Here is a 13,695-nt window from a genome sequence, read left to right as displayed (position 1 = left end):
GTAAATGTAGTCAGTTAATCTTTCATATAATTAACAAGCTAGTACAGTTATGGAGACAAATTTGCTACAAGCAATGAAAGAATGAATGTCTCGATTAATCAATCAAACAAGATTTCCCGTATTGACAACATGAGACGAAAGCATGTTGATGGTTCCACTGCCCTGGGTCGTAGAACAAAGCAAAACACGAGGGTGCTGCTTTTGTCAGTTTATAGTTATGAGTGGAACCATGGCAAGCAGGCCATAATATTTACGTAACAGTGCCGTCTATCATTACAGAAAACTCTTTTGCTGCTTTGAAATGATGATTGCTCGATGTTTACTTCCAGGGAGGCCTGCGCTCGTATTCGTTATTTAGCATTCACATTGCGCAGCCCAAGGGCACATAGCAACGACTTTTCATTCAGGTGCTAATAAAGAAAACCGCAGCTGTTTGTGTACAGTAACTAGTTCGAGCAAACACTGTACATTTCACAGTTTTCAGATACTATATATTTCATGAAAACATCTGTGACAATTTCGCCACTAAAACGTCTCTCCTGCATGTTAAGCAGCCACAAGGATGCTTAAACATTCGTATAACCTAACAGCAGCATGTGGCACGCTCACTCCAAGGATGTTGCTTTTAGCTCAAATACAATTATCTAAAGCCTCAGCTGAGCCGCTAACATAAACATGACTGTTAATCTTGTTTTCTCAAAATGTCCCTTGAATTCGGATGAATTTGGCAGAGTGGCGGGATGGCTTGTTTAGACCCCCCTCACGCTCCCCTCCACCCCACTTCCTTTTCGAGAACGCTAGTCTGAGCGCCGCAATCAAATTCATGTACTCTGACTAAAAACCATATTGGTCAATGGTGTCTTTTGTAAGCTAACAAAGCTGTGATATGACTTTTGTTGTTGTTATTTTGTTGCCTCTGGGCTGCTTAGTTTAGTCAACCAAAAAGCTGGGAGAAACATTTCCAAGCTGGCATCCACGCTGGTGCGCTTTATTTGAAAATTGCAGTTGTGAAAATTCCGTGTGACTATAGTGCGCTGAGATACATTTGAGTCGGCTTATTTTGAGACTAGTTCAGTCATATAAACTAATTAAAACCCACTTTTTGAACACTTAAATATATTACCCCCCAACAAAAAACTGCTTCGAAGAGGAGGGTCCTGGAGGGGTGGCGTGCGACGCTGGCGAGTCTGAGCATCTCGACATTAGCTGTAGTCATCAGCAGCTCGTGTGTGAATGTTTTTTTTTTTTTTTTTTACCATATTCCTTGTGTTCAATAAACAAACATAAAAGTGACTTTTTCCGAGTGTGAGGGCATTACAATAAGGCAATACGGCAATTTTTTTTTTTTTTTTTCCAGCTGTCTTCTTGAAGGAGTATTAAGGCTTGCTTTCATCACTGCAGTTTTAAATGGAGGCTTTGCCCCGGGAGATTAACTAACCGGCTTCCACCCCTGATGACAAACGTATCAAAGAAAGAAAAAAAAGAGACGGCAGTGGCGGCGGATAGAAAGCAAACACAGCTGGATGCTTGCATCAGATGCAGGAGGCCGTGTTCTGGCTGCTTTCTCCAGGTACGGCTAATTGGATTGATGAAAAGGATTGGTGAGTGGTTGCTGCTAAGTGGGAGGGGTGGTCACTTTTGGCTAGACTTGAAATAAATTGGAGAGACCTGGGGATAGAGAGATTCGAGGAAACCATCCATCCATTTTCTGAGCAGTTTATCCTCACGTGGGTCGCGGGAGTGCCGAACCCTACCCCAGCTATCATCGGACAGGAGGCAGGGTAGACCCGAAACTGGTTGCCAGCCAATCACAGGACAAATAGATATCAGAGAGCCACAGTCCCGATCACACTTAGGGGCAATTTCGAGTCTCCAATAAGTGCATGTTTTTGGAATGTGGGAGGAAACCCAAACAGTTACGGGGATTCGAACCCCGGTCCTCAGAACTGTGAGGCCAACGCTCTAAGCAGTTGCTCCTCCGTGGATGGATGGATCACTAAATAGGAAGGGATACGTGGACTCTTTATCATCAAAGATAATAACGCTCACTTTTGAGTGACATGTTAGTTTGCAGCAGTGTAGATCAGCACTCTCACACAAAAGGGCATCCACAATTTGTACCCGCGAAGAAGAAGCAAACAAACTGTGAGGCTGAACCCAAACAGAGTCGCAGAGAGAATTTAGCCTATCAAAGATGGCCACCATTGGCCATAATATGAAAGCAGATGGGAAGGAAAGAAGGAAGGAAGGAAGGAGAGTAGGGGTGATATCTGTTGAGGCGGTGATATGCACCTGGCACTCCCCTGTAAAATCCTTGGAAGACAGAACAAGTTTTGAAACGCTCATGCGCTGCGGTCCAATTTAATCTGGAGCTCATTGAGAAGCATGTGGTCAAGACGCGCACGCAAATCACCCAGGAAAATAAAATTAAAGTGGATTCAATAGAGCCTGAAACCCATCAGGGAACGAGCCTTGCATCCACAGCACACGTAAGCCCACAGATGTAATTAACAAGGGTTAAGATACAGTTCACACAGGCTGCTATTGGGTAGATAACACGGCACAAAAAGTAGAATCAGTGCATCCACGCAGAGACAAAAGCATCTCAGGCACCCCGCCTCCTTATGCATTCACGCTACGGATGGAGCTATCGATTCCGAACCCGAGGATTCAATAGTAACCGCATTAATCCGCCACTGGGCACAGTTGCCGTGTCTACCAGACAGACACTCTGTCAGCCGCTCCTCTGCCGCCTGCCTCGGATCACTATTGGTTTACACGGGGAGTCCGGCGTAGTAGTGCGCCAGCCTCAGACGGGAATGAATGAAATGAAATGTCGCTATATTGTTATGCCTGCCCTTTGCAAAAGTGCCTAGTCGCATGTGCCAAATCAAACTACAGTGGAAGGCAAAGTTCAAGCCCCTGAAACACGCCGTGCGTTTGTGTGTGGAGGTGGGGGGGCGGGGCGGGGGCAGTCAAGCTAGGGTCTGAAGCATGGAATTGTGATTCACGCTGTGTATGACTTGTTTTTTGACCAAAAGCGGATTACAACTGTTGTTCTTTCCGGTTCTTTTGTCAAAAACATCATGGATGTTCTCAATGATCACGCTGAGAATCACTGAAATTTTGTCTGAATCCGACGGTCAATTCAATGCTGGAGATTATTCAACAAGAGTCTCGCCATAATGATCGGCTCTTTTTCCGAAATCTGTCTTCTTTTATCAATTTCTTACTCTCCCAACAGAGCACATTGGCACTGATTTTAGTTGTTGCTACGAAATGACTGATAATGTTCCAGTTGTTTTACTCAACCTTTCAGACAGAAGGTGTATTTTACAAAACACATATGCAACATTTGACAGTACAAAGTGTGGTAATGATCACGTGATCATATGATATTGCTCAAGCGATAGTTAACACAACCAAGTTATTGGGATTTACAGGATAAAGTATGCAAAATACCCGTCATGAGCCTCCGGTACGACGGGAGACCCAAATGCAGGACTTCGAGGCAGAGGCATAACGTTCAATGTGGTTTATTCCGGAAACTGGGTCATACACGGTGTAGCAGTCCGACAAGGCTGAGGTACAGAGACGCTAGGCTAGGCGGGATCCAAAATACATGCAGCAAGGTTCGATGACTCTGGGTCAAACTAACAACTCAACAGTACAGGGTCAAACAAAAGGGCACAGAATCGCTGTGAGTAGGGTTACTCTAACTTACGTGTAGTAGCAGAGAGTCCCACATGCAGGGAATGCAACTCACTAACGCAAGGCAACGAACTGGCAAATGCGAGTGACAAAAACTCCCAACTTAAATGCCTGTCTAATTACAGTCCCAAAGTGAAATAGCTGTGAGCGGTGACAGTTTTCACCGCCCAGAGCAGTGGCGTGGCCACGCCCCTCTTGGCAGTGGCTAAGTCTTGCTCATGACAATATGAGAAGCTATCAAGATAATCGGAAATAGCACAGTGCCACTGGGAAGGGCACTACAACCATGACAATTGGGAAGAAGCCCATATATGTTACAAGGTAGGGGCTAAACTACAGACAACTCAACTAGTATATATGTCGACTTTACTACTATGTAATGACAAGTAGATCTTAAAGTTGATTAATTGCCAATCACGTTTAGCCAGTAACGACACTGAATCGTCAGTCAGAATAGAAAAACTAACAGCGGTGCCCTCAAGCATGTGGAAATATTGAGACCAGTAGCTGTCAAGCGCTATGAATACTCATTAAATTTTTAAAAATCAAATCCAGTATTATCTGAATGTGATTGGTTCAGCAAATGTCTGAATGCGGATGAATGAGTTGAGGGGTGGGGCCAGTGCAACCGAGGACAACGTGAAAAGTGAGCGAGCTTGTCTTTGCGCACACAGCGAGTCGACAACTCATTTTATCAGTCATGTTTTTGATTATTCAACATGGACAAAATTTGAAGTCTTACAGCCCCCATGACCAGGTAATCTCCATGTGATGTCATTTTACAAATTTAAGGGGAAAATGTTGGTTGCACTGAGATTGCGGTTGCGCTTTCTAATCCAAGGGCGTTCCCCCATGGCAATCTCCAATGAGGAAACGTATTTACCATCTCGTTAAAATTACAAACAAGTTTGCTCTTTTATCCCTCACTAGCTTTGTTAGCTGTTTTTTATGACGACTTTCCGAAGTTCGCATCTCTGACAACAATTCTATCTCGCTTTAATTCAATCATGCAGTTAAATTTTCGTCTGCCTCTTTTTTTTTTTTTTTTTTTTTTCTACAAGGTTCAGTGCGCACCACCTGTCTGTATTACCGACTCTTTCACTCCCCTGAGAAAAGCAACACACTGGAATCGACGGAAAGAAGGACAATTTTAACCAGCACACAAGCTGCTGGCAACTTCCTTAATGAATTCATTACAGCCAGCCCTCATTTCCCTGACTGGATTCTGTACGTTCCAAAAAAGCCCCGTCGCCCGTTTCTCTCACTCTTCATTTCGATCAAATTTAGCTTCTTTTCCGTGTGCCCGCTGTTGGTTAATGCAGTTTGGCGCAGGAGGGTGTGAAGTGAATGGCCAAACATGACATTACCGACCTACCACTTGCCTCTATGACATGCCCACTGTTGTTTGATGAGAACTTTGCTCACAATCTCAAACACAGGAATTTGGAATGTCGTATTTTGGCCTCAGCGCCATTCAGGGCCGTTTTGGATGAGTCTGTGTGGCCTTGATAGTTTACCCAGCAGGGCCAATTGTTCTGGATGCCCCCAATGGCACCGCTCTTCTGATTTGATGACAGTTTTGGCAGCTACATAAAAATACGGCACATGCAAGAACAAAGACAACAACGAGATACCAACATGATGCATATAGAGCTCGTGAACCTACGTCACCGAAGTCACGTGACTGGCCATATTGACGGTCTAGCAAAGCATTTTTCAATGCTAAGTCGGTTGAGACGGCACAAAACTATGTCTTAAAGTACGACGCCCAGAGTTTTGTCCGATACCGTTAAACATTTAGGTGATAATAAACGAAGGTACATGGAAAAATGAGAGACACTTGGCATAGAGGATACATATTTAATGCCGAAATCGATGTTTTTGCCGGTAAGAAATTGGACTGTTAACCCGCTTCCGCTTGTCTTGGACAACTGGATCTACCCTTATCTGGTGAGTAAGTCGTTGAGATTTGCACAGACCAGTTTGAAAGTCTGGACGCGTATAAATACTTCATTGCTGGATCTGTTCTCAATCAAGAATAAATCCTACATAGTGATGCAGCCACTCAGATTTTTTCAATACAAATACCAATATTTAGATAAATGACCCCTGGTTTTACACAAACTCGCATTCATTAACTATGATTGGAAAAAAAAAAAAAAGACAGAGTCGGCTCCTCCATCCATGAAGCGTGTTGTGGCCCACACGTTAAACTTCGGTAAACCTCTCCGTGACAGATGTTTTCTTAAAATATGCATTGTTCTCAAATGAGTCCAATGCGTATTTAAAAATAAGTAAATAAACCGCTGGGATAGGCTTCAGCCTCCGTACACAGAAGTGTGTTGCAGCCACACATTAACCTACTGAAACATCACTGTGACAAACTGTTTATTTTCTTTTTATTTTCTTTATGTTTTTAACGCATTGTTCTCAAATGAGCCATTTTGGGATTATAAATACTTCTCGGGAATTTAGGATTGAGAAGAATAATTCCTACCCGAAATGAAGTGATCAATACACAGTCGTGTGTATTTGGTTGGGCACCATCCATCATGTTTAATTGCCGAAATCCGTCGATCTTTTCTGGTCTTTTCAGCTGGTATTCTGTAGAATGACCTCTTTGTTTATCTGTCTCGTCTGTTGTGACAACCAACAGCACAACAAGTCTCGGGCATTGGGAATATTCTGCTCCGGTTCAATGTCCCCCACACTGTCGAGCAGTTCTTTTTGACAGGCAATATGGCGCCGTGAAAATGGTGACGTTATGTGCATGACCTCTATAGAAGATACTGTAGCAGGTTTTTTTTGTGTGTGTGTGTGTACAATTTCTTGCATTCTCTTGATCGAGATTGACACTATTTCCACTCAGCTCTGTATTTGTGTCACGGCTGAAGGTGTTGTGAAAATATTACGTCAGCTCTGCACCGCAGCACTGGTCAATTTGGGGTAGGTTTGTGTAAACACTGATGTTATCTAGCAACTGTGCCAAATTCCATCTATAGATGAGTCTTCTTGATAGCCACATGAATCCCTTCCAGCAGACCCTTCCTAGTAATAAACAGTGCAACGGACGCTCCAATTTTTGACGAAGGTTTAATTCTGTGCTGTGGTTGTTGCTTAATTTAATGAAATTCCCGCTGCTTCCACGCCATCTCCTCGCCGAAATAGCCCCCGGGGAGTTTTTGGGGCGATTTATTTGTTATTGATTTGAATTAGGGATCTTCAAAACACAGCTAAATGGATTTTGATGCCCAGAATAAATGCAAAAGAGAAACAGATGCTTTGAAATGGGTTTGATGACACCAGCAAAGCCGCTGTTCAAGATGGATTACACTTTAAGATCATCAGCTTTACTGATATGCATGAGTGGACTTCCACTAATAGCATGCGTTTGTGTTTGTATGAGGATTAGATGTGCTGCTATTTGTACGTCTTGCCTCGGAGTTTTCTCCAAATAAGAAAATGTCCACATTTCTGTCCACTGTCTTTCCAAGAATTTAACCCCCCGACCACCCACCACCCCCCTACGACTCCTCCACACACAGGCACGCACACAACAACCGGCCCTTTTGCCGCCGATGTTCGTCTTTCCTCGGGGATGCACACACTCTAAATTCATGCGGCATAAAACATTTAGCAGCACAACTGGTCTTTGCCATATTCATCCTTAATCTGTGTGCATGCGTAAAATGGACTCTTCCTCCACCGAAGGCAGCTCAAGTTGCCGTGCGGAATGAAGGGCGAGGCAAAAACGTCAGTTTTTTAACGGCCACACAGCAGCATTTAATAAAAATATCATTAAATCAAGAAAATGTGATTTTGCTCAAATACGGCTAACCCCCAACAGGCTTGTGGAAAATTGCAAATCCATTTGTTGTTGAACTATTAATTAAACTAAATGCACTTTAATCTCCATTGTATCTCAAAGGAGCTTTTCAGAGCTGCAAGCGTAGCTTTAGTTTAGTATAAATAATCCCAAACTAATAGAAATGCAACAGATTTTTTTTTTTAATTGTAAGAAAGAGACACTTTGTTTATATTTTTTTTCCAGGTTGTGGCTGTGGTCAAAGCATAGAAAGGTAAATATTGCAAAGTTAAGGTAACAATTCTTTCTGAGTTGACTGTTTTCCATGACAATGCCTTTGCAGAAAGCATGCGTCTTTGTGAAAATTTGATGAGGCCGTGATAGAAAACGGGCATATGTGGCAGATTTATGCACATGAGCAAAGTAAAGGAGAGACACATTTGAGGAGGAATAGTGAGAGAATTTTTGTTGTTGTTGTTGTTGTTGTTCCTGCCCACCCTATAGGATTCCTATCACAAAGGGTATGTGTGATTGGTTCCAGCCCAGCGCCGCCTGGGCCCATTTAGATAATAAAATGGCCTGCAAGTCTCGGGACTCATACATACAGATGCAAAAAACCCGCGGATGCACACACACAAATTGACACATGCAGATAGAAAAGAGGACAATGATAATACAGGCTGACATGAACAAACCTGCGCCTCTGTTGAAGTTTCGTGAGTTCAAAAATACAAACTTCCTACTTGGAGATCTTTCCGCCTGCCAATTATGAACGGAGGCGATGTCAGTAGAGGAAACCTAAAGTTAGCCGATGAGACATTCACTTGCTCTTGGCAGCAGAAGAAAGAGCTCAAAACGGTCCGCCAGTCAATAAACATGCTCGAGGCATGTAGCATTAGCCGAGAAGCCATTAAAGCTGGGCTGTAAAGGCCTCGGTGGAGGTCAACACCACGCTGGGAGCCAGACGACTTGATTGTAGGTTTATTTACTCCCTATAAATATTAAGGAGGAGAGGTTAAAGTCTTGTAGTACCGGCACAACACTTACATGTTTTGTATACCCACAAAGCAAGCGGTATATACTACACTGTATGTCCAAGGTCTACTGATCATTCCGCTTACAGAACTGAGATCAACACTAGATGAGAGAGCCTCAAAAGTTCTCAATGCGATCAGTATTGAAAAGTCCTTGATTAATAAATGTGTACATTAGAGTTAACTGAAAAGCTCTTTTTCTTTTTAACTTAAACCCTCTTGGTTTGCCATTGATGATATTTGCCTTTGTTCCTGTGTTCACCCACAAAGTGGATCAAAAGCTACTATCACTTTGCAAAAGTAATGACAAATGTCCATTTCCTTGCACAAATTAGATCAAGTACGAAAACGTTCTCTGTACATGTTCCGTGACATTTTACGAAGGTCTCCCTTAATTGGAACTGTTACGGTGTTGCCATCAGAGCACTTAAAAGCCTCGCCATGACATTTCTAAAATATAGTGTACCATTGGAGGAATTTGTCTCGCAACATAATTCACTCAGCGCACATTATGAGCGCATATGGAGAGTTATTTATAGGTAGAGATTGTCAAGGCATAAAAGCCAGAATGTTTACTATGGGGAAAACAAAGCAATTTTAAATTGTATGTTGCGGCTTTCGGGTTCTCCCATCAGGGGTCGTGTTGTTTTGGTCACAGTTGCTTTGTCAGATGTCGGATCTAGAGAAAAGCGTATGACAGAGTACCAAGAGAGGAATTGTGGTACTGCATGTGTGAGTCTGGTGTGGCGGAGAAATTTGTTAGAATAGTACAGGACATGTATGATGGCAGCAGAACAATGGTTAGGTGTGCCGTAGGTGTGACAGAAGAATTTAAGGTTGAGGTGGGAGCTGCATCAGGGATCACCTCTGAGCCCCTTCCTGTTTGCTGTGGTAATGGATCGGCTGGCAGATTAGGTTAGATTCGAATCCCCTTGGACCATGATGTTCGCAGATGATATCGTGATATGTAGTGGAATCAGGGAAACAGGTGGAGGAACAATTAGAAAGATGGAGGCACGCACTGGAAAGGAGAGGAATGAAGATTAGCCGAAGTAAAACAGAATATATGTCTGTGACTGAGAGGGGCGGAGGGCGAAGAGTGAGACTCCAGGGAGAAGAGATAGCGAGGGTGGACGACTTCAAACACTCAGGGTCAACAATCCAGAGCAATGGTGAGTGTGATAAGGAAGCGAAGAAACGGGTCCAAGCAGGTTGGGACAGCTGGCGGAAGGTGTCTGGTGTGTTATGAGACAGAAGAGTCTCTGCTAGGATGAAGAACAAAGTTCATAAAAAGGTGGTGAGGCCGGCCGGCCATGATGTACGGATTAGAAACGGTGGCACTGAATAGACAACAGGGAGGAGACTTGGAGGTGGTAGAAGTGATGATGTTGAGGTCCTCGCTGGACAGGATCAGAAATGAGATTGCTCGAGGGACAGCCAACGTTGGATGTTTTGGAGACAAGGTTTGAGAGAGCAGACTTCTATGGTTTGGACATGTCCAAAGGCGAGAGAATGAATATATTGGGAGAAGGGCGCTAAGGATGGAGCTGCCAGGCACAAGAGCGAGAGGAAGACCAAAGAGAAGGTTGATGGATGTTGTGAGGGAAGAAATGAGGCCACTTGGTGTTAGAGAGGAAGATGCAGGAGATACGCTAAGATGGAAAATGATGACACACTGTGGCGACCCCTAACGGGACAAGCTGAAAGGAAAACAAGAAGAAGCTCTGTTGGATGTACTTGCAGATGCAGCACACTCATTTTTATTATTTTTTTTTTTATCCCGGCTCGGACTGGCTATGACTCAAACTGACGCCGTCTGAACTGCCACAGCACCAGCGCATTGTACTTTATTATATAGCACTGTCAGAAGTAATATCCCCACTGAGACAGTCATACCAAATGAGACTCCACTGCAAGGCTGCTAATTTCGTGACGAAAGCGACACCATCAATACTAATTGCGTGAATAAAACAACCGCACGATGCTTGTGTCAACCGTTAACAGCCTGGCATACATTGCAAAGTAATCTGCGTGGCAACAACTGGCCAAAAACAACAAAGTCAGTCATGATGGCGACTTGTGATTGCCATCACATCTGGCTACTTCAATGCTGTTTTGTAATTACACAAGGCAAACTGAAAAAAAAACAACACGCACAAATGGAACATTATTGCAAATGGTATCATTAGGACGTTGCCGTTCTCTCAACGACGGAGGTACTTTAGCCAGAGAATATCAAAATAAAGGTTTTCGTCGTCGTCCATTTGAAATAGTCTCTCCAACTGATAAACACACGCACATGCACACTGACTGAGGGAAGCAAAGGAAGGAGGATAGGACGAAGCTCTGATCGACTTCGTCTATTTCTCTTCTTGGTCTGCTCTTGTGATGCATTGGATTGGATGAATGTGGCCTGAATCAACAATAGTGTGCGTGCGTGTTTGCGCCTGTGTGTATGCAGTGGCGTATTGAGTGGATTAACACAGAGAGGGTCAAAGCCCGCCCGCCCGTATCTTGTTTATCAGCATCTGAAAGGCATATTTGGATGCACGGGACTGTGTTTGTATGTGTGCACTGTGCGTGAGTGTAAACTTTTGAGTGTGTGTGTGTGTGTGTGTGTGTGTGACTACGGCGGGGTCAGGTGTCAGTGTGAAGTTTTGTGAAATGGGCTGGCAAGCATGTTGACACAACGCTGCCTTGTAAATAATAAATAGCTGGGCAAAAAACAAAAATACAAACACACTAAGAAAGTCAAGAAATATCTTTTAAGAAGCATTTGGGGACATTTGCCAACTTGACTAAGATGGTAAAACTGTCATTTAATGTTCCATTCCAATTGAAAAAAAAAAGGAATTATTTTTCTGTTTTAGAGGGGAAAATATATAACAATGATCTCATCTCAATGTACTCGCAAAATTGGACTGATCCTTCTTTTGTCCAAACATGAAAAAAAATGTTTTTTTTAATTTGTCAAAAACTGACGAGATATTCTAAAATCCAATTGCATATTTATTAGAACAGTGTGAAAAAAATACTTACATACTGAATACTTTAACAAGTCATGTTGTGTTTCAATTTGAACAGCTACTGTAAATGTTTGAGTACAGCGTAGATGTGCAATATCGGCACAGATATGGATACTATTTTAAAGTTTTTTTTTGTTGTTTTTTTTTTTTAAATTAGAGTGAAATTGAATAGTTTCTCGTGGCATTTCTCACAGTCATATTCTGCCACACCCAAAAACTAAGAAAAATGGCAGGGCAACAAACTTTCAATATTTACGTGCAACACTCACAAGGGAGATTTTGTAAAAACAAAAGAAAGCATAAAAACAGCGTAGAGCACGGGTGTTAAACTCATTTCTGCCGCGGGCCACGTTGCAGTTATGGTTTCCCTCAGAGGGCCATTATGACCATCAACCATAAAAATATTTAATCACCTCATATTCAAATGTGACATTTCTAAACTATTTTTCAAATGGGAATGGCTTTTTCAACTACTGTTCATTATTTGGTTAAAAAAAACTGTTTGGAATAACTTATTATCCATTATGATATATGACAATTTGAAAATTAGGTGCAGCTTTTCACAAGAATCATGGAAGTTGACACACTAGATTTGCCTTCACGGGCCGCATAAAATCATGTCGCGGGCCGGATCTGGCCCCCGGGCCTTGAGATTGACACCTGTGGGGTTGAGCACAGCACTTCATGTCGGGTGTTTTTGCGTTTCATCAAAAGCATACAACCCTTACAGATGAAGTACTGTAATTCCTGGTCTACAGAGCACACCTGGTTATAAGCCTCACCGAGTAACATTTGTCAAGGAAATACCATTTGATACATATGTACACCGCAGCTGTTTAAAAGCCGCAAGTGCCCACATTGAAACGCACATTCAGACACGAAATATTTAAAAAAATGATACACAGAAAGGGTTTAACGCTAGCGCTAACACTAAAAGGGCCAGTTAAAATAAAACTTTCCAGTAAATATCACTGAGACACGCCAGTAACACAGCAGCAACATGCTAGCGCAGCGCTAACAAGGCCGGTGAAAGTCACTTCCTTGGCACATACATTCCACCGGTTTTATTCTTACCTTTTCCGCTCGAGTTCCCCCTGGCGGCCGTTCGAAAAAATGCACTAAGTAGTCGCACCATCGCGTAAACCGCAGGGTTGAAAGCGTGTGGAAAAAGTCGCGGCTTGTAGGCCGGAAATTACTGTCATTGCAAACATTCAACTAAACTTACAGTATTATCGACAACAGCAGATTAAATTAACATCTACATAGTTCAACAACACTTCTTCTACAGATTGGAGGATGACAAGTGAAAATGTCTTACCTTGAGAAGGGGGAATCACTGTCACCTCACGTTGCTTGGTCCCTAACGGAAAAAGAGCAGAGGAAGCGCTTTAAAACAATTTATTCACACACAAAAGAGTAATCGCAAGATCCTGCACAGATAAACTCAATTTAGCATATAAATGTGATATCCGAGGCATAATACATCAAGCTACTCCGCGCTAATGATGGGAGGTTAGAATGTACCTTAAGCTAACGACACGGCGCTCATTAAATTGAGCATAAACTAACAGCAGAATTCACAGGCTGTTTAATTAGCCAATCAAGACAACAGTGTAGCGCGCTATACGTTCATGCATTTTACATGTTCGCCCATCAAGCCTCATAAAGTCACCGGGAATGGAAATGAGCAATCAGTCAGCGATAGCAACACATCATTTACGAGCCCGCTGTGTTAATAAAAAGGCTGCTTTGCTTTTCGGCCTTTTTTTTTTTTTTTTTAATTTATTTATTAATTTTTTTGCCTTTTCATTTGTGAGACTTCAAGAACGATTCATCCCAAGTGCGACTCTTTTTGGTAAAGCACCAATAACACGTGTTTACACGGGTTCATTAAATGTTTTAATTCTCAAAATGAATGTTTTTATTTGGAGGCAGTTATCCACGAGCAATTATCGGATTTTGCCAAGGACTGTTTCCGGATGACATTTCATGGCAGCCAATGACATAAACTATGTTTATTAATGGTTGTACTTTGCGGTGATGACACTCGTTTGTAGCTCATAATAACCGGGATATTTATATTTCATCATTTTACAACGTAGCAGAGTTAGTACAAACA

The 13,695-nt window shown here is 42.6% G+C and overlaps 1 protein-coding gene across 3 annotated transcripts in view; it reads right to left on the bottom strand.

Moving 5' to 3' along the window:
• tafa5a (TAFA chemokine like family member 5a) overlaps nt 1-13,695 on the bottom strand; it is a 173,204-nt gene that overhangs the window by 118,430 nt on the left and 41,079 nt on the right. For all 3 annotated transcript variants that reach the window (XM_061806638.1, XM_061806636.1, XM_061806639.1), the window contains exon 5: nt 12,895-12,936. In XM_061806638.1, coding sequence (XP_061662622.1) covers nt 12,895-12,936 — 42 coding nt within the window. The remainder of the gene's footprint in view (nt 1-12,894; nt 12,937-13,695) is intronic.

This window comes from Syngnathoides biaculeatus, chromosome 20, assembly GCF_019802595.1.
Source record: "Syngnathoides biaculeatus isolate LvHL_M chromosome 20, ASM1980259v1, whole genome shotgun sequence".
In the NCBI taxonomy this organism is placed as follows: Eukaryota; Metazoa; Chordata; class Actinopteri; order Syngnathiformes; family Syngnathidae; genus Syngnathoides; species Syngnathoides biaculeatus.
The sequence above is the reverse complement of the archived record's forward strand: the minus strand, read 5'-3'. Positions and strand labels throughout refer to the sequence as shown.